At 34.4% G+C, this 26,801-nt stretch overlaps 2 protein-coding genes across 4 annotated transcripts in view; one reads left to right on the plus strand and one right to left on the minus strand.

The window, feature by feature from the left end:
- Window positions 1-243: 243 nt before the first annotated feature.
- Window positions 244-26,801, minus strand: part of LOC129748435 (uncharacterized) — a 60,692-nt gene continuing 34,134 nt past the window's right edge. Inside the window, exon 10 of the mRNA XM_055743061.1 lies at window positions 244-2,109. Coding sequence (XP_055599036.1) covers window positions 405-2,109 — 1,705 coding nt within the window. The 3' untranslated portion in view covers window positions 244-404. The remainder of the gene's footprint in view (window positions 2,110-26,801) is intronic.
- LOC129748436 (ficolin-2-like) lies at window positions 25,021-26,603 on the plus strand. Of its 3 annotated transcripts, none has more exons than XM_055743062.1 (3): window positions 25,021-25,069; window positions 25,678-26,396; window positions 26,466-26,603. In XM_055743062.1, the coding sequence occupies exons 2-3, from the start codon at window positions 25,714-25,716 to the stop codon at window positions 26,587-26,589; spliced, it is 807 nt and encodes a 268-aa protein (XP_055599037.1). In that variant the 5' UTR covers window positions 25,021-25,069; window positions 25,678-25,713; the 3' UTR covers window positions 26,590-26,603. The 3 variants fall into 3 exon arrangements, with proteins under 3 accessions (XP_055599037.1, XP_055599038.1, XP_055599039.1); XM_055743063.1 differs by lacking the exon at window positions 25,021-25,069 and adding an exon at window positions 25,077-25,355; XM_055743064.1 differs by lacking the exon at window positions 25,021-25,069 and adding an exon at window positions 25,077-25,355 and having other exon boundaries at window positions 25,737-26,396.

The raw sequence follows: 26,801 nt of genomic DNA on the forward strand, positions 1-26,801 counted from the left end.
AATGAATAAAATTTGAACTTCAATTCAGGAAAACATTGACTACTTCATGCAATATCACATAGAAGGTTGTGATACTATACTACACGACGCATTGTGTACATCGTTCATTACAACAGAAATCCAAGCCACATCATGTCCAGAAATTACATCGTTTATCGTATTTTTTTTTTGTTGTGTTGTCCTTAAAATCCGAAATAGTTTATCCCTCACATAAAAACTGTAACTGTATTAGTTCCAACATTTATTTGATAATATATTATATTACAGTACATATGAGGGTAATCGATAATTTTTCACTAGTGAATTGATAAAAAATCGAACAGTAACAGAAAGAAAACTACTCCAATTACAGATATACATTTATCAACATATGTGAATGAAGTTTAGTAACACGCATCGTCTGCTTATAACTGGCGAATGCTTTTGAGTGTTTTCTCAATGTTTCGATAGGTGCGTGGTGGAATCACTTCCAATAATACTTTGTTGTAGTTTGGATGCTCAGAGAGCTGTTTGAACATGCTCTTGGTGTAGTTGCGCGTATCAAGTGATCCCTCCAGCAGCAGTTGGGCACCGGTGAGAACGAGCTTGTCGCGTGATTCCTTGGGCAGTGTGAATACCTTGTCGCTGCCAATCTGTCGAACGATCTTGTCAAGCAATTTGGCGGCAGTTGTTCGCACGATAGCATTCTGATGAGTTGCACCTTTGAAAGTAATGATGTGGATCACTTTCGGTGTCGACAGGTTTTCACACATAGATTCGAGCGCTCGAGTTGCATCCGCTCGCAGGAACTTGTTGGTGTCAGCCGTGCGGTGAAGTAAATGCGTAGCAATGTCTTCCGCTTCGCCTTCAATACAGCGTCGATGGGTACAGAAGAACTCGGTCGAAGCTTGACAGGCAGCTCGTGCCACTTGAGATCTAAGATTTCGCACTTGCCGGGCTAGAGCTACCGACAGTAGATGAATCTGATTGTCGATCATCTCCGGATGGTGCCGTATGAGACGCACAAATATTTGCAAACCAGTTATATTTTGTTCCCAATTAGGGCTTTCTAGATGAATAATGCAGTTAGTAAGCGCGTCTTTCGGTTTTTCAAATTTTCTAAGGGTTTTCTGAAAAATAACGTTTGTGACTTTACCCTTGTTCTTGACCGCTGCTGGAAGGACTAGTTCTTTTGCAGGAACAATTTTGCTACTTTTACGAACGAGATACGGTTTCTTTAGTACTTTCTTCTCTGGCTCTGGCTGAATGGGTTCATCTTCTTCTTCATCAGGCAGCTGCTGTAAGTTGCCCAAGCTAGCAGATTGAACACGGCTTTTCGGTGGTGAACCACGAGATTCATCTATTGGATTGTAGTTGTTGTTAGAAAGCTCTTCGGTCGAGTAAGAAGTTTGCAATGGGAAAGGACTCGGCGTCGGATATCGTTTTGGGGTAATTGTTCTCTGAAGTGCTGGAGGTTCTTCATCAATTTCCTCGTCGTAATCCGATTCGTATTGCACTTGGTTAGAACTGATAACATCCTCACTTCGCATCGGAGTTTCCTCACGTTCATACCATGTATCAGTTTCTCGAATCTTTGCCGAACGACCAGATTTAATTGATACATTATCGGTTGATTGTTTTATTGAAGGATTACTGGAAAATATGTTGCTTGTCCGCGATAATCTACCATCGCTTTTCAATATCCCCGACCCGATGGATTTGTGCGAGGTCACCGACTGCGGCCTCGAGGGCAAGTGGCCGATGCTAGGAGTGGGTGGTGGATAAGGATCACTTCCCTTGCCACTGAAGTTAAACGTGCTATTAGATATAATGCGTGTGGAGGTGGAATCGTTACTGGATTTTTCATCATTTTCACTATCGTACTGCTCGTCACGGTGTATGATGTAGCTTTCCTGATTGATTCCACCGCCAGGTGCTTCGTTTTCTCCGAGAAAGCGAGGCCTGTGAGGCGTCTCGGGGTGTTCGGCACCCGTGAAAAATCGACCGTTATTACTGTTGCCGTTATTGTTGTGGTTTTGGTAGCCGCCGTAGCTCTTGCTGGGTGATAAATTAGGACGCAGATCCAGTTCCGGTTTTTGCACATGCGTGCTTAATTGTTGTTTGTTGTTGCTGTAAGAATAGAAAATGGAAAAAGAGATGAAAGTATAAGAACCACCTTCATAAGCAACGGCACGTTGAAATTCCTCCCCCAAGGATTGAATAATTAACTTGGTGCTGGTCAGCGTGTTGAAGTGTGAAAAATTGAGGTCACTACACAGTCTACCAGGGAACGGTCCGGTTGGGTTCGTTAGTAAAAGTCACTTTCTGACCTTAACTCTTATCAGTGGTTCGCTGTTGACCAAATGTATCCGATCAATAAAAAACATCTCAACAAACCGGTAGTAACCTTGAGACTATGGAATTTTTTATGAGCCTTTAACCTGTTAGCTTTTCAATTAAACGATTGTAACGTCTATTCATTCTCCCGGCGAAGACTTCCATCAAATGATTTTCAAATCCATGCTCAAGTAAAAACAAAATGAAAGTTTAATTGACATATTCATCATTCACATTTTCTGTGAATGATGAAAAAAAATATAAGTATGAATACTTAGTATTTTATGTGTGAATGTCGAAGAAAAATTGAATTGTATGTTGATATCAATTTTTCTATTACGAGAATCAACTGCATCTCTGGAAAATGAAAGGTTCATCCTTTTTGAAAATTGTTTAATTGCAATGATGAAAAGGGGATCTTGAAACTTTAAAGGACAGAAACTCAGCTTATATAAAGATGAGTTGGACTATTATATGTTTGTTTGTATGCACCTTATACAAATCCACACCGCTTAACAGATCAGCCTGAAATTTGTTATAGTGATGTAATTGGAGATTAGAAATGTCGTAGTAATAGTTTTGAGTCTCACCCACATAAGACAAGGAACCCTCCCATAAAACTTTCGTTTGTAATCCTATGAACCAAATGCCAAGACATCCATTTTACAATCCATTTAAATTAAGGTTGCCAAAATTTTTCAACACGTATCCGGGCCGGACAAACCGGGCAATTTTTATATAAAAACCTGGCAAAATCCGGGCATTCGATTTTAAATTGACGACCATAAATCCGGGCAATATCCGGGCAAATTATGTCAAAACTCAAAAATTCCTCAACAAAAATTAAGAAAACAAAATTTCTTTTCATCAAAGCCCATCGATAGGTTTTGATACGTATTTCAGGCTTCCAAAAAACCTTTCATGATTATTTTTATAAAACTTGCTCAAAAAATTTCGTTTTGAAGGTGTTTGTTTTTTTTGTTTAATTGCCAAATAACTCTCCAAACTTTATTCTCAACTGACTGTAATCTAATCCTGGGATAATTTTAGTATGTAATTCCCTGATTATTCTGAATCAGTATCTGTGATGTCTGTGATCATACTTAAAAATTGCATGTAATAAATCGATTCTGAATCTCATGTATCTTTATAATTTAAATTTGCGTTTCAGTCAGAATAATAGAATTTTTAATTTGCCAATTTTAATTATAATGAACAATAATCATCAGTCTTTAAAAATTTCCAAAAAAATAAACAAAAAAGAATCTCATTTAAAATTCCAAAACTCAACCTTAAATCCATTCTAAATCCTGAATAATAGTTGCTAATCTAAGCTTTGTGGTAAACGAGTTTTGATCACCGCCGGTTTTTGCTATCTTTTTAAGTTGATAAAACCGAAAAATGTTTTGGATCTGGATTCAGAATTATGTTATGTGAGCACAAAAAAAAAACCAAAAAAATAGTTTTTAAGTACGATCGGAAACTTCGGATTCTTGATTTCAATTTGGATCTAATATTTTGGAACTAATTTCTTTTTTATCCGATCGCATATCAAAAATCTCAAACTTGTCAATAATTTTGATAATTAAAATCACACAAAACCAACGTAAAAAAGAGAAAAACCAATTTTTAACATGTTTTATATTATTTTGAAAATCATTTTTTTTTTGGAAACGTGTAAATGTTAACAACTTTTACATAATAATCAAAATATATGGATAGATTTGTTTCAGATTTTTTTTTGAATGAATTTTGAAACCAACAAATACTGCTTAATTTTGTAGAAAAAAAATTATTTATATTCAATGGGGTTGTTCTAAAAAGCGAACAAAAACAGTCGCAAATGAGTAAATTCACGTCACAAAATTTGAAAATTGGTATAAATTTTAAGGGAAATGTGCTTTGAAAGCTGTTTTGACCCTCCAGATGGTCAGATTTTTACAAATCGAACACAATTTAGTTGATTTTTAATAAGTTGGTAATTTTCAAACATAAAAACACGCGAGAAATAAAGACTGTGGGAAACAGTATGGGAGGATGGGGATACTTTATCCCCATTTCTTATTTTCATCATATCTTTTTGCCGTCTGTTACATTTTCTGACAGCGTGTAATTTTAAGTTAATATTCTCTAAAAGTTAGGACGATATGTGAAATCGCAGATGAGCTAGAAACATTTTCGTGAGATTAAATTTTTTTTTTTAAGTTACAGGAGATTTGATCCCTTATTCAGGGTGCCCTGACCCTAGGCAATACAATCCAAAGATAAAAGGTCCGTTGACTATTTCTTGCCATATTTGTTCTCATTTCACAGTTTGTAAGTATCAGCCTAAGGGACTTATGCAAGTTTGTCTTCTACCCTAGAGTCATTGCATACTTCAAGGCGCAATTTTCTAGTCTTTAGATAAATACATTATTTTTAGCCCTTTTCTACAAATAATTACTCAATAAACATTCAATATTGGTCAGATATAAGTAATTTCATGATAACCCATGATCACGATCCATTCAGATGAAAAATACATCTTTTTATACTCTAGGAATAAATTATACCCATAACATAAATTTTTATAAACGTCTTCTTAAAAAAATTGAGAGTTTACTATTGCTTTGAAAATATGGCATTATGAAGTTCATTTCATGCTCTAACGATTGACTAATTGGAACAAATATTTTTATAGTATTTTTTTCATTAGAGAAACATTTTAAAGTGATGAAAAAAGATCTTCTAATCACATTTCGAAAAAAATTTCAAACAAAGTTCAATAACTCAAAAAATATATTTTTTAAAATTGTTGTTTTGTTGTGTTTGGCACATTTTTCTAGAACATTTGATATTTGTAAGACATTCCTGTTTCGAGATATAGCGAAGGAATCAAGTATTACCAGGTATCAAGTATCCTCATTTGCCCCTAGTTATTTTAACGAATACCGTCAACTGGGGCAACATGCAACAATTTTCAACTTCAATGGCTTCTAAAAAACCTATGTTCACAGTTAATCCTACCTCTTATGCATCAAAAGTTTTAAGGATGATTAGACATCAAATTGACGTAGTTAGAAAAATTATTGGTTTCTTTAGTTATTTTAAATTTTCTAAAAACATGCGATTTTTACCCTCCTTAGAAAATGGGGTTACTTGCAACAAACTTCGTTTTTAATGAAAAATCTTATGAACACGTATGAAAATTTAAAGTTTGTAATATACTTGCGATGCCTTAAAGACCATTACGCATGACAACACCAATTGCAGTATTTTTTTTTGTCTGTAAAAACTAATTTTCACATTTTTTCTGAAAATAAGGATGCTGCATACATTTAGGGGTTAAATAATACTACGAAAAAATCTACAAACTGAAATCATAAAAATAAATGTTTGGATGAATGAAATTTCAATGTTTATAAACGCGTGATGCAAAACATTCATATTCCAGCACATGGAAACGAGATTTACAAGGTGTTTCTTTGATTTGCATTTTGTTGCATTTTACCCCAGACACCTAACTGAATTATCAAAATATTTATTTAAAAAAATTGACTGATTGTTCGAAAAATATTTTTACACCAAAAGTGTTGGTAGAGCATGAGGAAACCAGTAAAAAGTTTGTAGATAAAATGATCAAGTCAATCCGTCATACTGGGTAAAGTTTTTTTTCGGCATAAAATATGTTAAAATTTGTAATCAATTTGTTAAAATCAATCGATCACAACACAAATAACTTACATTTTTCAATGACCAAATTATATTCATTTTGTTTGCTACTATTTTTTTTTATTTTCAAGTAAATTCGTTGACTTCTAGAATGAAAACAGTTCAGAATAGTCCGGAAAAACTATTTCACGTCACTGTGGAACGTGTCATCAGAATTCTTAATTCTCATCTTGAACCATAATTTTTTTATAATAAACTTTGAAATTTGGAGCATATTATAACGTCTAATAACAATTTGGATGAGTAAGTTAAAATAAGAATTCTGTATTCTGATTTAAATCACAATTAAATGGGGCGAATCGGAAAACTTTTTGGTCAACTTTCGGAAAGTTTCTTTCAGCTGAGATCTGTCAGCCCACGATGAGGTTTTGAAAGCATATTTTTTCGATCTGATGAACACTGGCACTGAAAGAAAGGTATAAAATAATTGAAAGGAGTACATCAATTCTTAAACATTTTTTAACCGAGCACTCACTGAGCGGCCTGAATCGGGGGAATGTGTTATTCGTCGAAATTTAGTACGTTGTACCAAGTTATAAGAATACGTTATTTCATATTCCCACAGTTATGAACGTTTATTCATGAATAGATTTCCGATGAATTTTTGTTTTGTCAAAGCCAGATTTTACATTTATCCTGCTTATAATGATGGTAAAGGTGGTGCATACCTTCAGGGGACGATTTTGATTTGAAATTAGATTATTTGAAAGGGTTCTGTGCGCTATTCAGATTAAGCACCCTTTATAACAATCGAATCTTGTATCTCGAACTAGGAAAGTACATTTGATATACCTAATCAATTTTTTTTCCAAACAATTTGCACTGAACTTGCTGAAGAACCTCACTCAATCCTGTTTTCAAAACACATCCTAAATTTAGAAATTCTCTTTCATGCGACAAGTTATAATGTGTGGTCTGTATAACTCACATAACTCGTTTTCAGACATAATCATGCCTTTAACTATGATAAGGGGGAACTTGTCTACTACCGGACACTTAAGGTTTTTTTTAGTAATAACTACAAAAATATATTTTTGTAAATATTGGTTCCTCTAGTGATTTGAAGAGTGTTAATATTATGATCACTCAACTATATAAGAAAAAAAACTTTCAACGTATTCATGTGATAAGATAAGAGAAATCATTTTATGTAAGTTTAACTCATTCCCAAAAGTGTTGTTGGCTCTACGAATTACTTCATCAAAGTATCCAATGGAACAAAAACGTAGCAAAACGTGACTAAAATCACTAGCACAGGTCTTGTGAGTACGGGGTTTTGAATATTGAACATTCTTAGAAGCCTTTCATAAAAGTTTTTTTTGACAAACCCGAATGAAACATTTGTTTCGAAAAAACTAGAAAAAATTGTCTGTTACCGGACAGCAAAATTCAAAGTTTCGCAGAGATCGAAAATATTTTCGTTTTTGAATCTTTGTCTTCTGACAACCAGGGTGCTAAAGAGATGAAAAAATGAAAGTTTCAAGTTGAAATCATGTTCAATTTTGCATATTATCTTGTCCGGTCATAAAAACAATATGGTGTCCTGTCATAGATAAATTGCATATTTTGTAAATTTTCCTTATATGTAGTTTGAACTTCCGTTTTGTTATTTTATATCTACTGTTGTCGAAAGATAACCAACTAACGATGACGTTTATGTGTAATTCACATTTTACAAGCCGAACAAACTGTCCAAAATACTGATGCAAAGTTTAGGAGATCCTCTCCGTGCTACTCGGCAAAAGCGTTCGATGCCTATCATTAGTTTACCTTTACAGATTAGATTACCATATTTCAAACACCATTTTAGGCTGCTATTTACAATATTTCCATGGTGCTTAAACATTATTAGGATAATGCGTTCTCGAAAAATCGATGTTGTCCGGCAGGGCCGTAGGAAGAGCTGCCTCATAGCACAGTGGTCAAAAATGCGAAAAACGTGATCGTTGCTTATAACTTTTTTAGTTCACATTTTAGCTTATTGGTGTCTTCGGAGAAGTTTGTCAGTAGAATCAACTCTATAATAAAATACTATTATTTTTCTGATTAATCCGAATATGAAACTTAGCGCATTCTACTACGTGTGTTCTCTTCTAGCTTTTCTCCGCGCGATGTCAGAAGCAAAGGTTTGGAAGCGCATTTGTATGATTAGCGTCAGACTATTGTGTATTCAATTTAAATAGATATCCTCTACAAGCTGGAGATGCTAATAATACAAATGCGCTTCCAAAACTTTGCTTCTGACATCGCGCAGGGAAAAGGTAGAAGAGAACACACGTAGTAGAATGCGCTAAGTTTCATAGAAATCTTTGTTTTGAATGCAAACATGGAAAAGCAAAATTGATGTATCTCGCTTGGATACAAGTGGGTACAGACGATTTTACCTGCATCTTGTAGACGATTCTTCGACTTCATTTTACATCTAAAGCGGCTGCCCGATGTTGCCCGATGTTTGTGAAATAGGGCGTGAAAACGCACTATTTTCGATAATCTTTTTAACATAGCTCTGCAGTATCACATTTTACAAAATTAAAATGTTCAACAAAGTGGTGCATTTTAGTAAGACAAACAACTTTGTAGAACATGTTATTGAACTTAACATTAACTGAAAAAAGTTATTATTAATAAACTGATTTTTAGAGGTTAATTTTCTTATTTAGCCGATAGCTTGAAGAATCATTATTTTAGAAACTTGTCATCTGAGACAAAGTTGTAGAGAATTTGATTTAAAACAAGTTTGTCGAAAACATTAAAAAACTAAAACCTATAACAGAGAAGTTAGAAATTTTATCTCACTTGTAGGGAAATTAATCAGAAAAATAATAGTATTTTATTATAGAGTTGATTCTACTGACAAACTTCTCCGAAGACATAAATAAGCTAAAATGTGAGCTAAACAAGTTATAAGCAACGATTACATTTGTCGCAATTTTGACCACTGTGCATAGGGGGGGTTTGCAAAATTTTTCCTAGAACATTTTTGCTTGAAAATGCATACATAGAGAATATAGAAAAAAGTGATTATGAAAGTATCTCATTATTTGGGTTTAAGTTCTTATATATTAATAGTTATTCATTTCAAATCATTACTTTCGAAAATAAGCCTTAAAAGTGATAAGTTTTTTTTAGAATTTTTATAAAATGAATGAGAGATCTTGAAAGCTTTATTTGAAAAAGAAACTTATTTCGGGTTCAAAACATCTTTATTTTTAGCTCTTGTTAACTCGGTACATTCAGATAGATCGAGACGAACCAGCCCGAGGCTGAAAGTCTCTGTAATAAAGAAAAAAAAAAACATTCAGATTTTAGTTTATTTTTTTTAAGTATCTACAATATAAATAATGTTAAACAACAAACAAATAAAATATATTTTCTGAACCCAAAGATGAAGTACAAGTTATTTTTTCAACATCAAATTATCATTAATCATTTATTTCAATGTTGAAATGCTGTGAAATATAGATACTAAGATTTTCCAAGGAAAGCAATTTAGAAAATGAGTTTAGATCTTATTTTATAACAGTGGTTTGACTTGTTTTTTGTTTCGTTTTGGGAAATTTTGAATTTTAATTCCGAATCTAAATTCTGCATTTTGAACCTGAATACAAATTTTGAATTCCTATCCTGACTGAAAATTCCGAATGATGAAACTCTAATATTTTATTTCTGGATCACCGTTATGGAATTTTGAAAGTTTCCATTCGGCATAAGAATTAAGAGTAAAAATTTCTAATCCAAATTTTAAAAATTGTTTGTTATTTTATATATTTTTAAAATATTCCAGAATTATCGAACATGTCAAATGAATCTTATGTTAGTTTCAAATGCAAAACCAAGATTCGGATCATGATTTTGTTCCAATGATGAACCAAACTGAAAATCAAGAACTATAAACTGGATTCAGATTCCACAATCCGGTCACGGGCAACAAATTTAGAGTTGCAAAAAAAAAATACCAGAGCATCGGAAATTTTTCAAACCTAAGCTTACCAGATATTTTTCCGCACTTATCCGGGCAGGAAAAATCTGGGATATTTTATCTAAAAACCTTGCAAAATCCGGGCACACAATTTCTAAGTTTACAACCCAAAATCTGGGCAATATCCGCACAAGTTTAGCAAATCTTCAATTAAAATCAAGATGAAAAAACTCGAAAAGTTGTTTGTTTTCATCGAAACACATCAGCCAGTTTATTTGAATAAACTTTGTTATAAAAAATTGTTTTGGACGCCAAAATATGAAATTGTTATCACGAATTTGCAAATTAGTAAAAATTTTCGGGCAAAATCCGAGCAATCTGGTAACCTTAGTGAGTCTTATCTTATTGAAAATTCGATATTGGAGACTATGGACTGTACCCAAAATTTATGCACCAACTTATTAACTTATTGGCGTTTTTCGAGTACAGTCTTAAAGATTCTATCAACACGTGAAAATTTTTTTTGAAAATCTATGGAAGAATTATGGACCTGGGATAAGATTTCGAGGTTTTGGTCTTAGTTCTGAGTCGAGATGGTTACTCTTGATTAACTTGAGTCGTTCATCGAAATTTGACTATGAATTTAAAATTTGTAGTTTAAAGAAGAACATTTTGCTTGACATTTTTGGACCTTCAAAAAATCCAACGAAAAAAAATCCGAGCGCTAAATTTTACTACCTACAAAAATATTTAAAAATCATTCAAAATTGATCGACAACCGAAGTTTTGTATGTTGATAAATATGGCAAAAAAAATTTGGCATGTTATTTTTCAATTGCAACGAATAAACTTTTCGGCCCTCACGTGGTGGCCTTTGGGGGGTCAAATATTTCCCTGCCCTCCCCACCCATTCAATGTGAAAGACATTCCAGCAGCCACCATCGAAATATCCAGGTAATAATTACTTCTCCTCATTTCCATTGTCCAGCTCAAGTTCGGCCACTGTCGATGCAGTGGAGCAGTTTGTCCCCTCTTCTTCGCCGTAATACGACCTCGGACTTGGCGTGGGTTGAATATGTCCTTGTTTTTGTTGCTGTTGCTGTTGCTCCTGCTGTTGTTGACTGTAGTAAGGGACATCTTCCTGCTCTAGCTCGATAACTTGACATCCATCGTCGACCTCACGTCCAATGTAATGCTGTTTCATCGGGGTGTAAATCGAGCTGCCATCGAGGCGGATTACATTGGTCACCTCGTCTCCCAGCACGCTGCTGCCGCCATTGGGAAGTTCTGATTTGCCATTGCGATTTGTCCAACCGCCTGTCGAATCCTGTGATGAACTTCTTCTTTTGAACAGACACCAACAGCATCCGTCGACCAGTTCGGCGGGATATTCAATCACTTTTGCAAAGACACTTTTATTTCTGGCTGATGTCCGTTCATGATTGGCACTCGATACCCGACTCGGATAACTTTCGTTTACTAACACCTTGAAGGAATCATTTTCCGCCGCGTGATTATTGTTTTCGCACCGTTTGCCCAGGTAACCGTTTGTTGGTTCCGGGGAAGCTACATTTTCACAGGACTTTGTTCGCAGAAATCCCAAACAGCAATTTGTGCACAACTGATAGTAGGGCATCAACTTGACAAACATCGTTAGTTTGTCCACCCGAAATCACATCAGCTCACAAGATTCTTCAGGTTGCAATTTCCCAGTAAAATAAACGAGCGCTAATAACGTCGGAAATTACTTTCATTTTTCAGCTGGGTCAGTAAACGGGGTGCCCTAGTTTTTTTTTGTCCAGCTCAGTCTGCAGGACTACGGCCACAGTTCAAATGGACAGACTAATTTTAGCACACACGATACTTCCTAACCTCTGACTCGTTCGAAATTCTCTGCAGCACTGGTCAGTTGGTTGAATTGCGCGACTAGCCACTCACTAAACATCGCCGGACATCCTTTCAATGTAGGTACGATTTGAAAATCCTTCCAGTCTGGGCAAGGAAGAAAATTCACGCCCCGTGGTGTTGGTAGGGAAAAACTGTTATCCTTGCCATGCCGTCGCGTCGCCGAGGTGCCCAACAACGGCCATACCACACCATAATATCAGTTTGGCCACAACAACACAACGATCTGTGACTTAGTCCTATGTATTAGTTTGGTATTAGTGGTGAGATGGCGCGGAACTAATGTGACTTGTGTTGTGTATACTTTCCGGCGCTGTGCGGGAATGATTGTAGTGATACTACAATTCCTCGTCTTGAAACCACACACTGTGAGAAACGCTCGTTGAATTGCTGGACACAGATAGAGATGTTCGTATAATGTAAGCTCCTACAAATGGTGACAATTTCAACGACATTTTTTGTCATATTTAATACATTATGATTTCGAATATAAAACTTGATTGCTTTAAACCCCTGAAATTATGCATCACCGTGAATATTTGTTAGGATATTTAAAAGCGTGGGTAACGAATAAATGTCGTTTATAAATTCACTTTCGAATAATTCAGCTTTAATCTTGAAAGAAAAATAACTTTGAAAATTAAGTAGGTATTAACATTCGGAAACTTCGGAAGTTTTTTTTGAAAAACTTATTTCGATATAGTGTTCATTTTCGCCCCATCACCCCTATTCCATTTGATGGCTTTGCAAGGAAGCGTTTGAATAATATTTTCTATTCATAACAACCGTTCGTGGCCACTTTGCATAGGGATAAATGCACCTACACGTGGCACATTTCAGCTGGTGGTGGTACTGTTGTATATGTGACAGGAAACTTTTGAATACCTTTGGGCGTTCAAGAAAATTTTTCCAACAGCCGAAATACTTCGGTTATGTTCCAAAGACTTTCTCAAACCAATCATCCACAAACTGTTGAATTTGTGATTGATTCGGGAAATCACCTTCTCAGATAGGGCTTAGTGATGAACGCTTGATGATAAAAGCGAGAAATGTTCCAGTTTTTCGAAATTCGACTGAGACAATGCATACCTATATGGGATTCATTGATTTTCTTTTTCTACCTTCCACATATCAGGCAAATGGGCGGCAATAATATGCTGGTAATTCATTGTTTGGAAATGTTGCGACGTCGTCGCCATAATGATATGAATATTTCATCACATCGATGACCACAGTTCGATTGAGATGTCATTGCGTAAGAATCGTCGTTTCCTAGACTTGATGATTTGGCTTTGTCGAAAGGCTAGAGCGCTTAGAAGTTAAATTCCCTGGATTTGGAATGAGAATCGATCAACTTTGTTTGCAATGCAATCATCAATTCAACGATCATACGTGTACGATTTAAAAAAGAATAAAATTCAAAATGACAAAAATGACACATAAAAAAATGACAAAAATGACAAAAATGACAAAAATTACAAAAATGACAAAAATGACAAAAATGACAAAAATGACAAAAATGACAAAAATGACAAAAATGACATAAACGGCTTTGAGGTTGTCCTATGATGTTTCTTAGAAGAAAATGTTTAAAAATTTCTCAAAAATTTAATTGTTTGTATAAGAAAGTTGTTTGTTTCCATAAAACTAAATTTCTGAGAATTTTCAGCATTTTTCCATAAGCATTTTTTTTTATTTATTGGCGGATATATGGGCTGAGCCCACCATCCCGGCTATCTTAAAATTATCTTTCATACAGTTGTCTTCTTAATAAAAAAATGTAAAGATTTTTGATTATAGATAAACTTAAATTGAAATATTGTGTTTTAGAGAGTGTTACAAATTTTGGTTGAAAGATATAAAAGCTATAGGGATTCCAGTTTACTCAAGGAAAGTCTTCATCATACCATATTTTCGTAATATTATTGTACACAGAACCTAGGAAAAACAGTATAACAAAAAAGATTTTATTTCATAGCATAGCATAGCATAGCATAGCATAGGGTGACTACACACATCTTGCATTGGCTGATACACGAGGTACAACTGATAATGAAAAGCAACGCAAGATGCCAAAATGAGTATCAGGGTGGCCAGCAAACCGGGAAAACCGGGAAAAAACCGGGAAATTAAAATGAGACCGGGAAAACCGGGAAAAAACCGGGAATTTCAAATCAAAACCGGGAAAATTTTTCATGGATTATTAATTACTATGAAATCCTAAAATACATTCATTTCATCATAACAGAACGTTCTCTCAGAAAATTTACAATCTATAATCGTTTATTCCAGGATTGTTAATCATTTGGGAGGAGCATGAAAATGTCGGGATTTTATATTAATGAGTAAAATGCCAGAAAAAGTCGAGAATATTTGAAAAATCGAGATGTCTCGACCACAAACTTCCAAGCTTATTTCTTTGCTCAAGCATATTGTGCATTGCAGTGAATATAAAAATGTTTTTAAATTAAATAAACGTTCCACAACTGTGACGTTTTAATACGTTAAGTCTTGGTAATTAACTTTTATAGCGTTAATTAATTAAAGATTTTTACCATTGTGCACTTTCTTTGCGAATTTCTGGAAAACATAGAACTTGAAAGCTGAATGAAGAAATATAAAAATTCAATTCAAAATAAAAAAAATAATTGTGATGTGAATTCATATGTTGAAATCAGACAGTCTTCAATTGAAACCACATTTTGAAAAACTAAGATTTAAGCTTATCATCTACCTTATAACTGGAATTATACACTAGTCCAGAATTGACGAAGTTCGAATCGGCATCAGGAGCTATTTTTTTTAGAAAAACACGTTATTCTGAAAAGAAACTTGGAAAAATTAGCAGAAATCTATCAAACACATCAATCACACACTGGTGGAGTTATTTTGAAGAGTCCGTGTTCGTACAACGAGAGATATGAATTCAGTTATTCAGCCTCGTTTTACCTCTTAGCAGGTACTATCGGCTTCTGAGACATTTTGGGGACAAAACACTAGCGCCATAATAATATTGACGAACAAGACTTTAAATTCTCTGTACTTTAACCGTTAATTCGAAAATTTTAACAGCATGCTTTGGAGTTTTTGTTTAAACCACAACCGATGAAAGCTCCATGATTATTTTTTTCGTGTGAGAGTGATTCGAGTTTCGATGAAATCTTTCAGCAACGTACCGGACTTCAGCGCTTCCCGGGAAAAGAATGATCTGGGCTTCCTGACGTTCAATCTCAATAGATTGTTCAACTAGAGTGTGAAGCAGCTATTTTGTATCTGACTCCTTCAACAATCTTGAACTCGTTAAGACATAAAATTGACACTGGTCCTTGTAAGACAAAATGCAGGTATTCCGTTTCTTGTTGCTCAAAGCTTAGCCATAACAAAAAAGATTTTATTTCAAGAACACTTTAGGTATTTTGAACTTGAAAGATGTATTGTTTACCTATCAACTGAGTGATTGAGAATTTACTCTCTGGAGCCACCATTTTATTAGTAACTGCATAACCTCAATCAAATCCATATTAAGTTCAACGTTCTTATGTTTGAAATGAATGAATTGGGTCAGTAAATTCAAATTCTTACTGTGCCGGAGAAGGCTGTGGAAGTTTCAAATGTAGGACAAAAAAGGATGAATTCCAATCGTATCAATTTCAAACATTGAAGACATTAGAGGCTAATGGCCTCGGCTATTTGTCGTGATACGGGCACGCAATGGGGCAGTTGTGTGTGTGTCTGATCACAAATTACACTTATTGAACTCAAATTAATGCCTCGAAGTTATTTGATGAAAGAATAAGCTATAGAGTGATGTTTTTCTGAGAACATACTCATACTCATAATTTGTATCATTTAAAAAATAAATTAATTGGTCTTCGAGATGTGTCTTCCCCAAGCTTATTAATTGGGTTTTCCACATTCGTGTGCTGTTGTTTTGGATCTTAATTTATTTCCACCAATCTGATGCTTGTCAGTGTGTCAGCTAGAAATGCCACCTGGTGGCAATTACGACACATTAGGCAACACGTGATGTGAGAGACCGCCGGAGTAAAAGTGGGGTGTACAGGGAAAAGATCGCTGCAGTTCAACCAGGTGCAGTTTAATGGGCCCGTTAGTAGGTCATACTTGTTTACCGAATGCTTCTGGCACGAAATGTTTAGGTTGTGTTTCCGCTGAACTTAGAGACTGGTACCTACTATTTTGGAATGTGTACTTGCCTTGATTGACGGTGACATTGGAGTCGTGATTTTGAGTGCCATGTCACACTTTGGGACTTTTAAAGAGCACCTCATAAAACTTTCTTCGGCAGCTTCTAGGGGAACTAATTTTAAATTCAAGCTGCTATGAGGGTGTAGCTGCTTGAATTGAACAACAGTTGTTTGTCAACAGTTGGCACCTGGTTTTGACACCAGAGTTGATTAATTATTAACGTATTTTTATTCTCGGCATCGACATTTAGGTCGTTGAAAATATCCTGAAGCTAATTACTACAATCGAAACTAATGGTAAAACATGATGTCAAATGTCGATAACCTTTAACATGAAATCGAAAATGAGTCTTTTTTGACTTTTATACGCATTGCGGGGTTTATCAGTCCTTGGAAAGTGGATTTTCCAGAACTATGAAGAAAAGACATGATTTACGATGTACGACGTTAGTCAGCATATCTTTTCGGCATAATTTCGAGGCGTCTTCCACCCTCTCTGCTTTGCTCATATTTTGGAGGCCGAGAAAAGGTATGATAGACGAAAAAAATACAGTGGATCCTTTCTTCAAGGACGTCCTTGAACTTATATTTGATGTTTTCGTTTTAAGCTCAAATTAAGAACGGACGAATATATTACTCCTCGAAAAAAGACTTTGTGGCTTAAGCTGAAACAAAGGTGAGACTCATAATTTACTACTTCGATCAACTTTTTTTAAGAGTAGCTCTTGACAATACCACCAATTTTCTTTCAAAATAAGTCATTGTTATGAAAACTTGAAAAAGCTTATAGGACATTTTTTTAATAACCAAAATCTGTAGTCGTGGTTGCGTGTTTCAATTTTTTAATCGTTTCTATCCTATAGGCAAATGACCCAAACGTTGGTCATCGGGGAAGAAAAAAAAGGGAAGGTACCAAGTCATCGAATAGGTACCTTTCTCAGGACAGAAGGAATGTAAGTTAGGTTGAGTAGCATTTGTTTTATGAATGAAAATGGTGGGGTTCGTATTCAAACCAGTAAAGCTAACCGCATTCGTGCCAACGGATTGATTTGATTAAAGAAGCAACACTAAAGCGAGGGGTTCTTCTCAATAATGAAAGAATTATTGATGGTATCTTTCAGATTACCCTTAGAACTGTATGTACGGTGCAAATGAGCTATTAAAAATATATTGAGGAAGGATTGATTTATTGAATCCTGGAAAAAACTATTCTCAGATCAGATGTTGCGATATGCTACTTTAAAAATATAAGTAACGTGGAAACGATAATAACAGAAAATGTAACGATAACTTCCCAACTTTAATTTACGTCTAGAAACATGGCCTTAACATTTATTTTTCATCACTTTTTTAAAGTATGCTATGCACAAAATATTGATCTGATCAAAATTAGTTCTAAATGCCCATTCCAGCGTGACATTACAAAGTTTACAAAACAGTTTTTTGGTATATTGTATGTAAATTTTACGGTTCATTGCGCACATTGAAAAAAAATATACCTCTAAGTCCATAACTTTTATTGCTTGCTGTATTTCGGAGGCAAAAGTATTTTAATTGGACGAATAGCTTTAACACTATAAGCAATAAAAATCGTGACGTCACAACGCGCCACTTTTCTGATTTTATAATAAAACCGTACTTTTCTGCTCTTCTATTCGATCTAAATTTATGAAAATTTCAGAAACTATAAATTCATTACAACCAACAAATCGCTGATTTTTATTTAAATTTATTTGAGAGCGATTTACTTTCGTTAATAAACACTAGAGTGTCCAAATCAGCAAACTTGTAAAATTTTATAAACTGCAAGCTAAAATTGATCCTAGGCCTAGCACAAATCCCAATGCTGAATTTGGGGGATCGGACCACGGAAAGAGATGACGCAATGAGCCTGAAATTTTTATGCAATTATGCGAAATTTTGTTTGGAAGGAACATCAAAACCCACTTTTGCACCAAATTCTTAAATCTCTATCGGCCGATTTCTTTTCATTATAATTTTTCACGAAGCTTCAATCACAGCTTTAATTATGACAAATATTTCATTCCAAAGTCCCATTCCAATAAGGGTTATGATAAAAAAAGATATTGAGTTTCAAAAAATTAGCTTCTGAAGGGTCGATCAAAGAAAAATACATGAATGGTCGTTTGTCGACGCTTATAAAGCCGTTTTTTAAGCTTAATAAATGTTTTATGATAATTCGATGAGTTCGAATGTTCGAATGAAACTCAAGAGAAAAATGTGTGAAATGATTGATTAATCATGAGAAACATTTGTTTTGACATACCACCATCAACTTTGTTAAATTTATACTCATTAATAGGTAAAAATTACCCATTTGCATGATATTTTCAGCTTTATTCGACTATAACTCAAAAAACGGTGCTTTGAGGTGCCTGGAATCTCTATCATTGTATGTTTAGGACCTTAAACTAGATCTTGATAGTAAAATGAGTATGGGGAAACGCGGGGCTTTTTTTTGGTGAGGCTTCAAAGTTTTTGACTTTTGAAAATAATAATTATTTACTCATTTTTATCATAGATCAATTTAGTGTGTAAATTTTTTGAATGGTTCAAATGATAGCTTTTAATATAAGCTTTCATATGGTGTACTTTAAATTTAAGAAAAAAAATTTTTACATAGAAACATACGTGGCATAAATTTTTTTCTTGATTATATAAATTTTTCAATTTTTCAAAGTCTGATGTCTGTGGTGCGTTCAGTATCCAGGATAATGAGTTGAAAAACTGGGAATATCTAAGGCAAACATTAAGTTATTAACAAGTAAAAATAAAAAAACGATCCGATAAAGTTCAGTTTTTGACTTTTTGCCGCCTCAAACCCCATCATAGTGCTAAGGTAGGCCTATAGTAGGAATATCCAATCTTGTATTTAAATCTAACTTCAAATTACTTAAATCTAGGCATCTGCAACTAATTCAAGGCACGGAAGGGACAAATTGAGAATCTGCGCAGGAACTATAGCACAGGTATGTTTTACGCTTAGTATGTGAAGTGATATTCTAACGTTTAACTACTTGAATTTAGGCTACAATACCACACAAGAGCGCGGTTTTGAATTTGTAATAGTGCGATAGTATCGAACTTGAGATCGAGAATTGTACTAAAGATTATTCATCTATTTAATCAATTTTGAAATCGTTGAAATTTAAAACGTGTCCCGGTAGAGTTTCGAACGAATAAAAGGGAACGTTACGAATTTGGAAATCGAGCTTTCATTGTTAGCACGAGCCGGAAGTAACAATTTATACATATCGAAAAACATTCTTCAGATGAAATATTTTCATAATTGAAGCTTTAAAAACAATCAAATTGAAAGAAAACTCGGTTGATAAAAACCAAAATTAAAGGTGTAAAACTATTTTTTATTGCTCATCCCGAACAAAATTCACATAATTCTATATAAACTTCAAGTTTGTTGCGCGACCCCTTTCCGTAGTATACTACATTACTAGATTTTTGCCTAGGGTCATGACACTCTGAATTAAAGATCAAGTCTCCTGTTAGTAAAGGATCAAGTCTCCTGTAATTTGAAAAATATCAAAATTTTTCAAGACTCACTGAATAGCTTCTAGTTTATCTACGAGTTCATGTATGGTTGTAACCTTTGGAGCATATAAACTTAAAATTACGCGCTGTCAGAAAATGTAAAAGACGGTGAGTTGCTAAATTTTCCCAAAAAGATATAATGAAAATTAGGAAAAGGGGATCAAGAATCCCCATTCTCCCCTATAGATAGACATTCTTAGCTTATTTTCTCAATTTGCCTATTTCGATATACTTTAATACAATATATCCATCCTTTTATAAAACAATCTAGGTATATATAATTTTTACTGCGATAAAATGTTGATTTAAAGATAATTTTTGCAATTCGTTTATGTGTTGATTTAAAAATAATCACTTTATTAACTCTTTAATGAATTTCTCGTTATAAATGTCATTTTAAGAATGAAAATATCTAATACATACATTTTTGTACAAGAAAATGTGAAAAAAATCCGCAATATTTTTCATTACCAGCGCTAGGCTCACAACAAAATGTTAATGCTTCTTATTATGCAACTACACATTTGAAAAACCAAACATTTAAGATAAGGTTGCCAGAATTTTTTCAGCACTTATCAGAGCTGGACAAATCCGAGCAATTTTATATAAACACCTGGCAAAATCCGGGCATTTGATTTCAAAATTGTCGACCAAAATTTCTTGCCTACAGCAAATTTTAACAAATCCTAGACATGACTCACCAAAAATCAAGAAAAAAAAATTAAAAAATATTTTTTCATCAAAACTTATTGGCAAATTTCAAATCGTATTTTTGGCTTCCAAAGAATCTTTCATGATTATTTTTTTTATTTAACTTTATTATTAAACTTGCTCAAAAAAAATTCGTTTCGGAAGCATAAATAATAGTTTTTGCAACCAAATTTGTTTCTTTTTTTTGGTTTGATTTGCTAAATAAAGTGAATAAATCCGGGCTTTTTCCAATGAAATCCGGCATCCGGACCAGGCCGGACTGTTCCAAAATTTTGTATTAAATATCCAAGCAAAAACCCGGATAAAACCGGGTAATCTGGCAACCTTCATTTAAGAACAGTGTTTGGTAAAAATGGCTATGAATTCAAAACTGACTGTCAAATTTTGATATTTTGTTATTTTCTGAAGCTTTTTGCTGAATGGTGAAATTTTAAAATGTCGTACTCTTATAATAAGTTCTGATTTCGATTCATCAATTTCTAAATAAAAAAAATAATAATATAATTATTCCAGATTTTTAATTCTATTTGAACATCGGACCAGGACTTGGTTGTTCAAATTCTTATGTAGAAAGATATACCTACTATAATTTACCTGACAATACCCTGAATCTGGTAGAAAATAAAGAAACCATACTAGGAAACAACCAAAATAGGATAGGTTGACCCAAGAAAAAAACAGAAAACGCCACAACTGCCGACCATTCGGAGGTTTTTGCAACCCATTAGTAGCTTACCTAACTCGGATAATATTAGGGAGGAAAACGATACACATTCATCAAATTTGAACTTAAACAGTTCGTTTTAAACTCATTTCCCGTTTGGTTATGCTTGGCTTAGCTTAGTTGACTACTCATATCCATTTTCTTCTAGATGGAAAAATCACTTTTTTCTTTCAAGAATTTGATATTATTATCCACAAATTAACTTTTAACATTAGGGTTCTACAGCACTAGAAATTTTTTCGCTGAAAAAACACTTCTCAGTTCCTGTGAAGTTTTAGATACTTAAAAAACCCATTCTAAAGACGAGGTAGGGTTTTTGTCAGGCATGGAAAAAATCGCATCGAAGAACGATCAATTTGCCATCGGTGGTGAATTCGTTCAGTTCTAACTGCCAATCAAAGCAATCGGGAATGGAAAAAGTTCACACACCAAACTGAACGCTTACGAATGCAATCCCGAACGAATGAACTTTGACAAGCTTCGGGTAAACGAACCGAAGCACAAAACATTCACCGTAGTAAACTGGATCGCTTTTTATTTTCACCACGGACATTCGAACTGATTCGCAAGCACAATCACCAAACGATTGCAATGGCGATTGTATTGACGAATGTTTCGCCAAGGAATTTCCCGGTAAAGGATTAAGCCTTCGGGTGTTTATTTTGCGGCTAAATTTTTGTGTTACGGCAATCGCGCTCTCCATTTGCTCTGGTATTGCATATCATCCAGGCGCATAGCTCGGATCTCACATGGATTTTATTTTTCTATTTAATCGACGTTTCTGGCAAGTTTATATTTTAAATTTGCCAGAGATGTCCATTTAATAGCTTAACAATATATCGCAATAAAAAAAACATTTTTACATGGATTTTGGACAAAAATGGTGGCTAGAATAAAGCGGAGGATCGGATAACCGGAACTTTGATGAGCGGGATTCAACTGCGTATATTAACATTCAACTGTTAATGTCTTGAAGGTTATGCGACTTTCATGACAATTATTAATAAAAATATTCTTGTACAATACTTGAATTTTGTTCATATTATTTTCTATTTGAATACTCAAAGGCGCTTATCGGGCTCACTGTTTACAAGGACTAAAATGCATGTTTTTTTAGACCAAAATTTTAAGGTAATTTGTTGTAAGCTTTATTCTTTTCATAGTTTTGGCTTAAGATGTGAAACAACTTCAAATGGAAGAAATGCCTTGGTTTTTCAGATCAAATGTCTTTCAAAAAAAGAGTACATTTGGTAAAATTTCACATTCTCGATCAAAAAAGAGTACATTTACTCTTTTCGGGTTGCCAGGTGTGGACTAGGCTTAACACAAGTGATAATAACATCATAACAAAACACAACGTTGACGAGCGACGTAACGCACAAATTTAGCCCAAAAATAAACACCCGATGGCTTAATTATTTACCGGAAAATTCCATTGCGAAACATTCGCCAATACAATCGCGATTGCAATCGTTTGATGATTGTGTTTGTCAATCATTTGCGAATCAATTCGCCCAACGAACGTCGTGGTGAAAACAAAAAGCGATCCAATTTACTGTGGTGAATGTGTCGTGTTCGGTTCGTTCACACGAAGCTTGTCAATGTTTATTCGTTCGGGATTTCCAATTCGAACAATCAGCTTTCGACTGGTCACATTCGCATCGCCGATGCTACCACCCAAAGGACTGAAGCACTGAAGGACTGTTAAATCACATACAAACGGACCGTACCGACTTTTTGGAACCACAACGTCAGTTCCCCTTTGATTTCAATGGCATTTTGGTACCAAAACGTCAGTGCGGTACTGAAATGTCAGTTCGGAAATTTCCTTCTCTTTCAGCCCCTTGCTACCACCGAAAAAGAAGCGGCGATTGAGAATCATTAGCGTTCATGCTGGTTAATGATTTTTCCATCCTTGGTTTTTGTATGTGTCAAGTTTAGTGTTTTAATGCAAAAGGTTGTTTGAATTGCAAATCGATATTTACACATTAAAAATAAGTTTTCATGAACGGCACATATGTAAATATTTAGTGTCGTAAGATGAAATGTCTCAAACATAGGGTGATTTAACTCTAGAAGGACCGGCAATTGAATATACCTACTCGGACCGTGACCAGTCAAAATGACTGGTAAAGGTATTATAAAATGGAAATATTTTTTCACCATGGGTGCACGGAGTCACCTCATTTTTGCATAGTTGGCGAATGCGTGTATGTCATAAAATTAATGTTTCAAATAATTATCAAAAAATTACAAAAACACATTATCAATCTTATTATAAAATCATGTTAGATGGCTATAGGTATTGACCATGGGTGCACGGTTTCACTTCAATTTGGTTTTAGTAGATATTTTCTAGCATCCATCGCTCCAAAATTTTTCTACACGTTGCCTATAAATTTTACCTGATATTGTAGGTTTTGAAGCATATTTTTTCTATAAGTAGAGCAATTTATTATGGGTGCACGGATTCACCGCCATTCAACCAAATCCATTTTTTTTGCATGCTAAAGGTAAAGATTAAAGACTTTTATAGATTCAAATAAAAAATTGTGATATGTACATGGTTTTTCACTATGGGTGCACGGATTCATCGCGTTTAATCAAATATTGGACTCTTTGCAAATTTTTAAAAAGCATTTTAACAAATCTTAACTAAATCAAAGACGAAACCATGTCTTTCATGTTGAGACATTATGATTCAAATAACGATTTTTATTTAAGGTTCCGTTTTTTCATTCCTGGAAAAGAATTATTTCAATTAAATCTTGAAATAATAAAACTATTTATCTATTTATTTTCAAAAAACAAGTTTTTGCAATCGTTTATTTATCTGATAAGAGCTTATAAACATACAAGAAATTCGAAAACGGTTACCATGGACCGAATGAATTTTAGAAATTATATGCATCAAGTTATGTCGTGCGACGGAAAATAGTGAAAATAAAAATTATGAATCAACATTGTCAAATGTACACGTTGATTTGTTTTTCCTTAAAAGTTTTACGATTAACCAATACTGCATTCCAAATATCTATCATATCTAACTCTAAAATATTTTGTGTTCTGAAGCAAGTTGAAAACTATTTATTTCTATATAATTTACAACGGCGAATTTACAGCCATTCCGTGCACCCATGTTGAAATATCTTAGCGCCGATGTGGTTTATCAGATAGACTGGCGCGAGTCTGTTCTAGGAATGTCAGGCGTACTGGGTTCGATTCCCGGTATCGGCGAGAAAACTCTTGGGTTCAAACCCCGTAAGTTGCCGACAGGTAAGATGTGTTTCCTCATATAATAAGAATGTTCAATAAAAATGTTCAATCAGTTGCCAGCTGGCCAGGTATATACACGGGTGCCGGAATACCTTGAACTTGCATTGGAAATTTGTTGAAGCTAATAATCTAAGAATGCGTGTGAATACATACTTGGGCAGAAACTGCGGTGAATACGTGCACCCATGGTGGATAACCAGCGTATAAAAAATATTCCGTGCACCCATGTTGAAATATCATTTAAATTATTCAGTTTCATAGCTGATGTCTTCAAATTTGAATAAATACGTACACAATTCATAATTATTTTACTCATTCTAGTTTAGTATAAAACATATTTTTCAACTTAAACTACTTGATTACCCGAATGGACATGTATTAAATCTAACATAACTATTACAAATCTTGATGAAATTTCGCCAAATTTTGACAGAAAGTTCGATTATAGTTGAGCAACAAAACAGACCAAAAAAAGTGGGAGTCAAGTGCTTGAAGCCCCACACAGCGGCCAATTCGAGAACTTTTTCTACAAATCTTCATGACTTCGCATCAAAAATCAATAATTTCATAACGAATGACACACTTCTGCCCACCATAAACCAATTAGGGCTCATTGTCTTGAATGTAGATTGCAAATAAAACCAAAAGCAAGCGAAAAAAATTATCTGTTTTAAGTTATACGGTTGTGAATTTTACCAGTCATTTTGACTGGTCACGGTCCGAGTGTCCATGGTGAAATTTTTCTCGCTTTTTAAAAGAGCTAGTAAAATAAAAAATACACAGTTTTGTAGAGATTTAAAATTCATGAAAATTCGTATTTTAAAATTTTTTAAAAGATATTCAACAAACAAAGTGTTCAACCAGTCATTTTGACTGGTGCGGTCTTTCTAGTGTTAAGACTAAATTCCAAATTTCGTGACTTACTTGTTAACACTTATTTTTAAACATCTTTTAAGATCATGTAATTTTCTGATACTAATTTTGCTTGGAAAAAATCTCTGTTCGCAAGACCTTGAGTGTAAGTGTTAACTTTATAATTGCCAGGAAGTTCATAATGCCACCTTTCTTAGAGAATTTATAGAACATAATTATCTCTCTTGGTTTATTTTAAAGCCATTTGAAAAAAAAGTGCATTTTTAGTGCATATCTACGTACATGCAAAGATGATCCATAACGAAAAGAAAAATGAGACCATTTAGCTTGATTACTTAGATAACGGTTATCCCGAGACATGTATAAATTATAAGTGAATTGAATAGACTTGTCTCTTTTAGAATATTTTCCAAGAAACAAAACAAGAAGAGACTAATCATCGTATTCTTTAATCTTTATCTTAATAGCTTAGGTCTTTTCAACTAAGTGTTGATGAGCAATAAATGTGGATATTCTTATCTTGTAGACCGTTTGCAAAATTAGCTATTAGCTATAAAAAGACATCCCTCTGCTCAAAGAATTATCAGTTCACTTCTCCATCAACAATGCAGATACTTGGTGCAATAGTTCTGTTTTTGGCAATCTCGGTTTTTGCCGATGATCAAAGGATTCCTCGTTCATGTGCGGAAATCAAATCTTACATATCGGGTGTTTACAAAATTCAACCGCAATACGGATTTGGTTCACCAATTGAGGTTTATTGCGACCAACAGTATCTAGGTGGAGGCTGGGCAGTCATCCAGAATCGCTTTAATGGTTCTACCAATTTCTATCGAGATTGGAACTCCTACGTCAAAGGGTTTGGCGATTGGAGCGGGGAATTTTGGCTAGGACTTGATCGGATCCACGAGCTAACGTACTCCCAGAAAAACCAACTTCATGTGGTGCTGGAGGATTTCGATGGTGTCAAGGCGGTGGCACAGTACAGCGAGTTTTTAGTGGCAGGTCCGGCGGATAAATATCGACTGAGAAGTTTGGGAACATACTCCGGCACTGCTGGAGATTCACTAAGCTATTCGCTCAACGGCGTTTTCCAGACCTATGATATGGTTGAGAATACAGGTTTGAACTGTCCGGTCAATTTTGAAGGTGCTTATTGGTATGGTCAAACTGGATGTTATAAAAGGTGAGGCATAACCTGTTGGGAAATCCATTATATTACCACAGAACAATTCCATCTTGAATTTATTTTCAGTCATTTAAACGGAGTGTACCTCAAAGGTAGCCAATCTTTTAATTGGAAAATGATGTGTTGGGAAAAATTCAAAGGAGCATACTCGCTGAAAGCCTCTAGAATGATGATCCGGCCGGTTGTATAAAATGAACTACAGAGAAACATGGCTTAAATATCTAAATATAGAAAATATGTAGCTCTATACGAAAATGGATAAATTAATAATAATATACACAATCATCTGGTTTTTGTTGTGCTTCGAAAAAACTCCTAAATGATTGTTGCAGCTAAAAACATTTTAAAAGTGATGCTAGATGTGCGCCTATTGAATATCCATGATCCTGTCTTAGCTAACCT

This window comes from Uranotaenia lowii, chromosome 2, assembly GCF_029784155.1.
Source record: "Uranotaenia lowii strain MFRU-FL chromosome 2, ASM2978415v1, whole genome shotgun sequence".
NCBI classification, from domain to species: Eukaryota; Metazoa; Arthropoda; class Insecta; order Diptera; family Culicidae; genus Uranotaenia; species Uranotaenia lowii.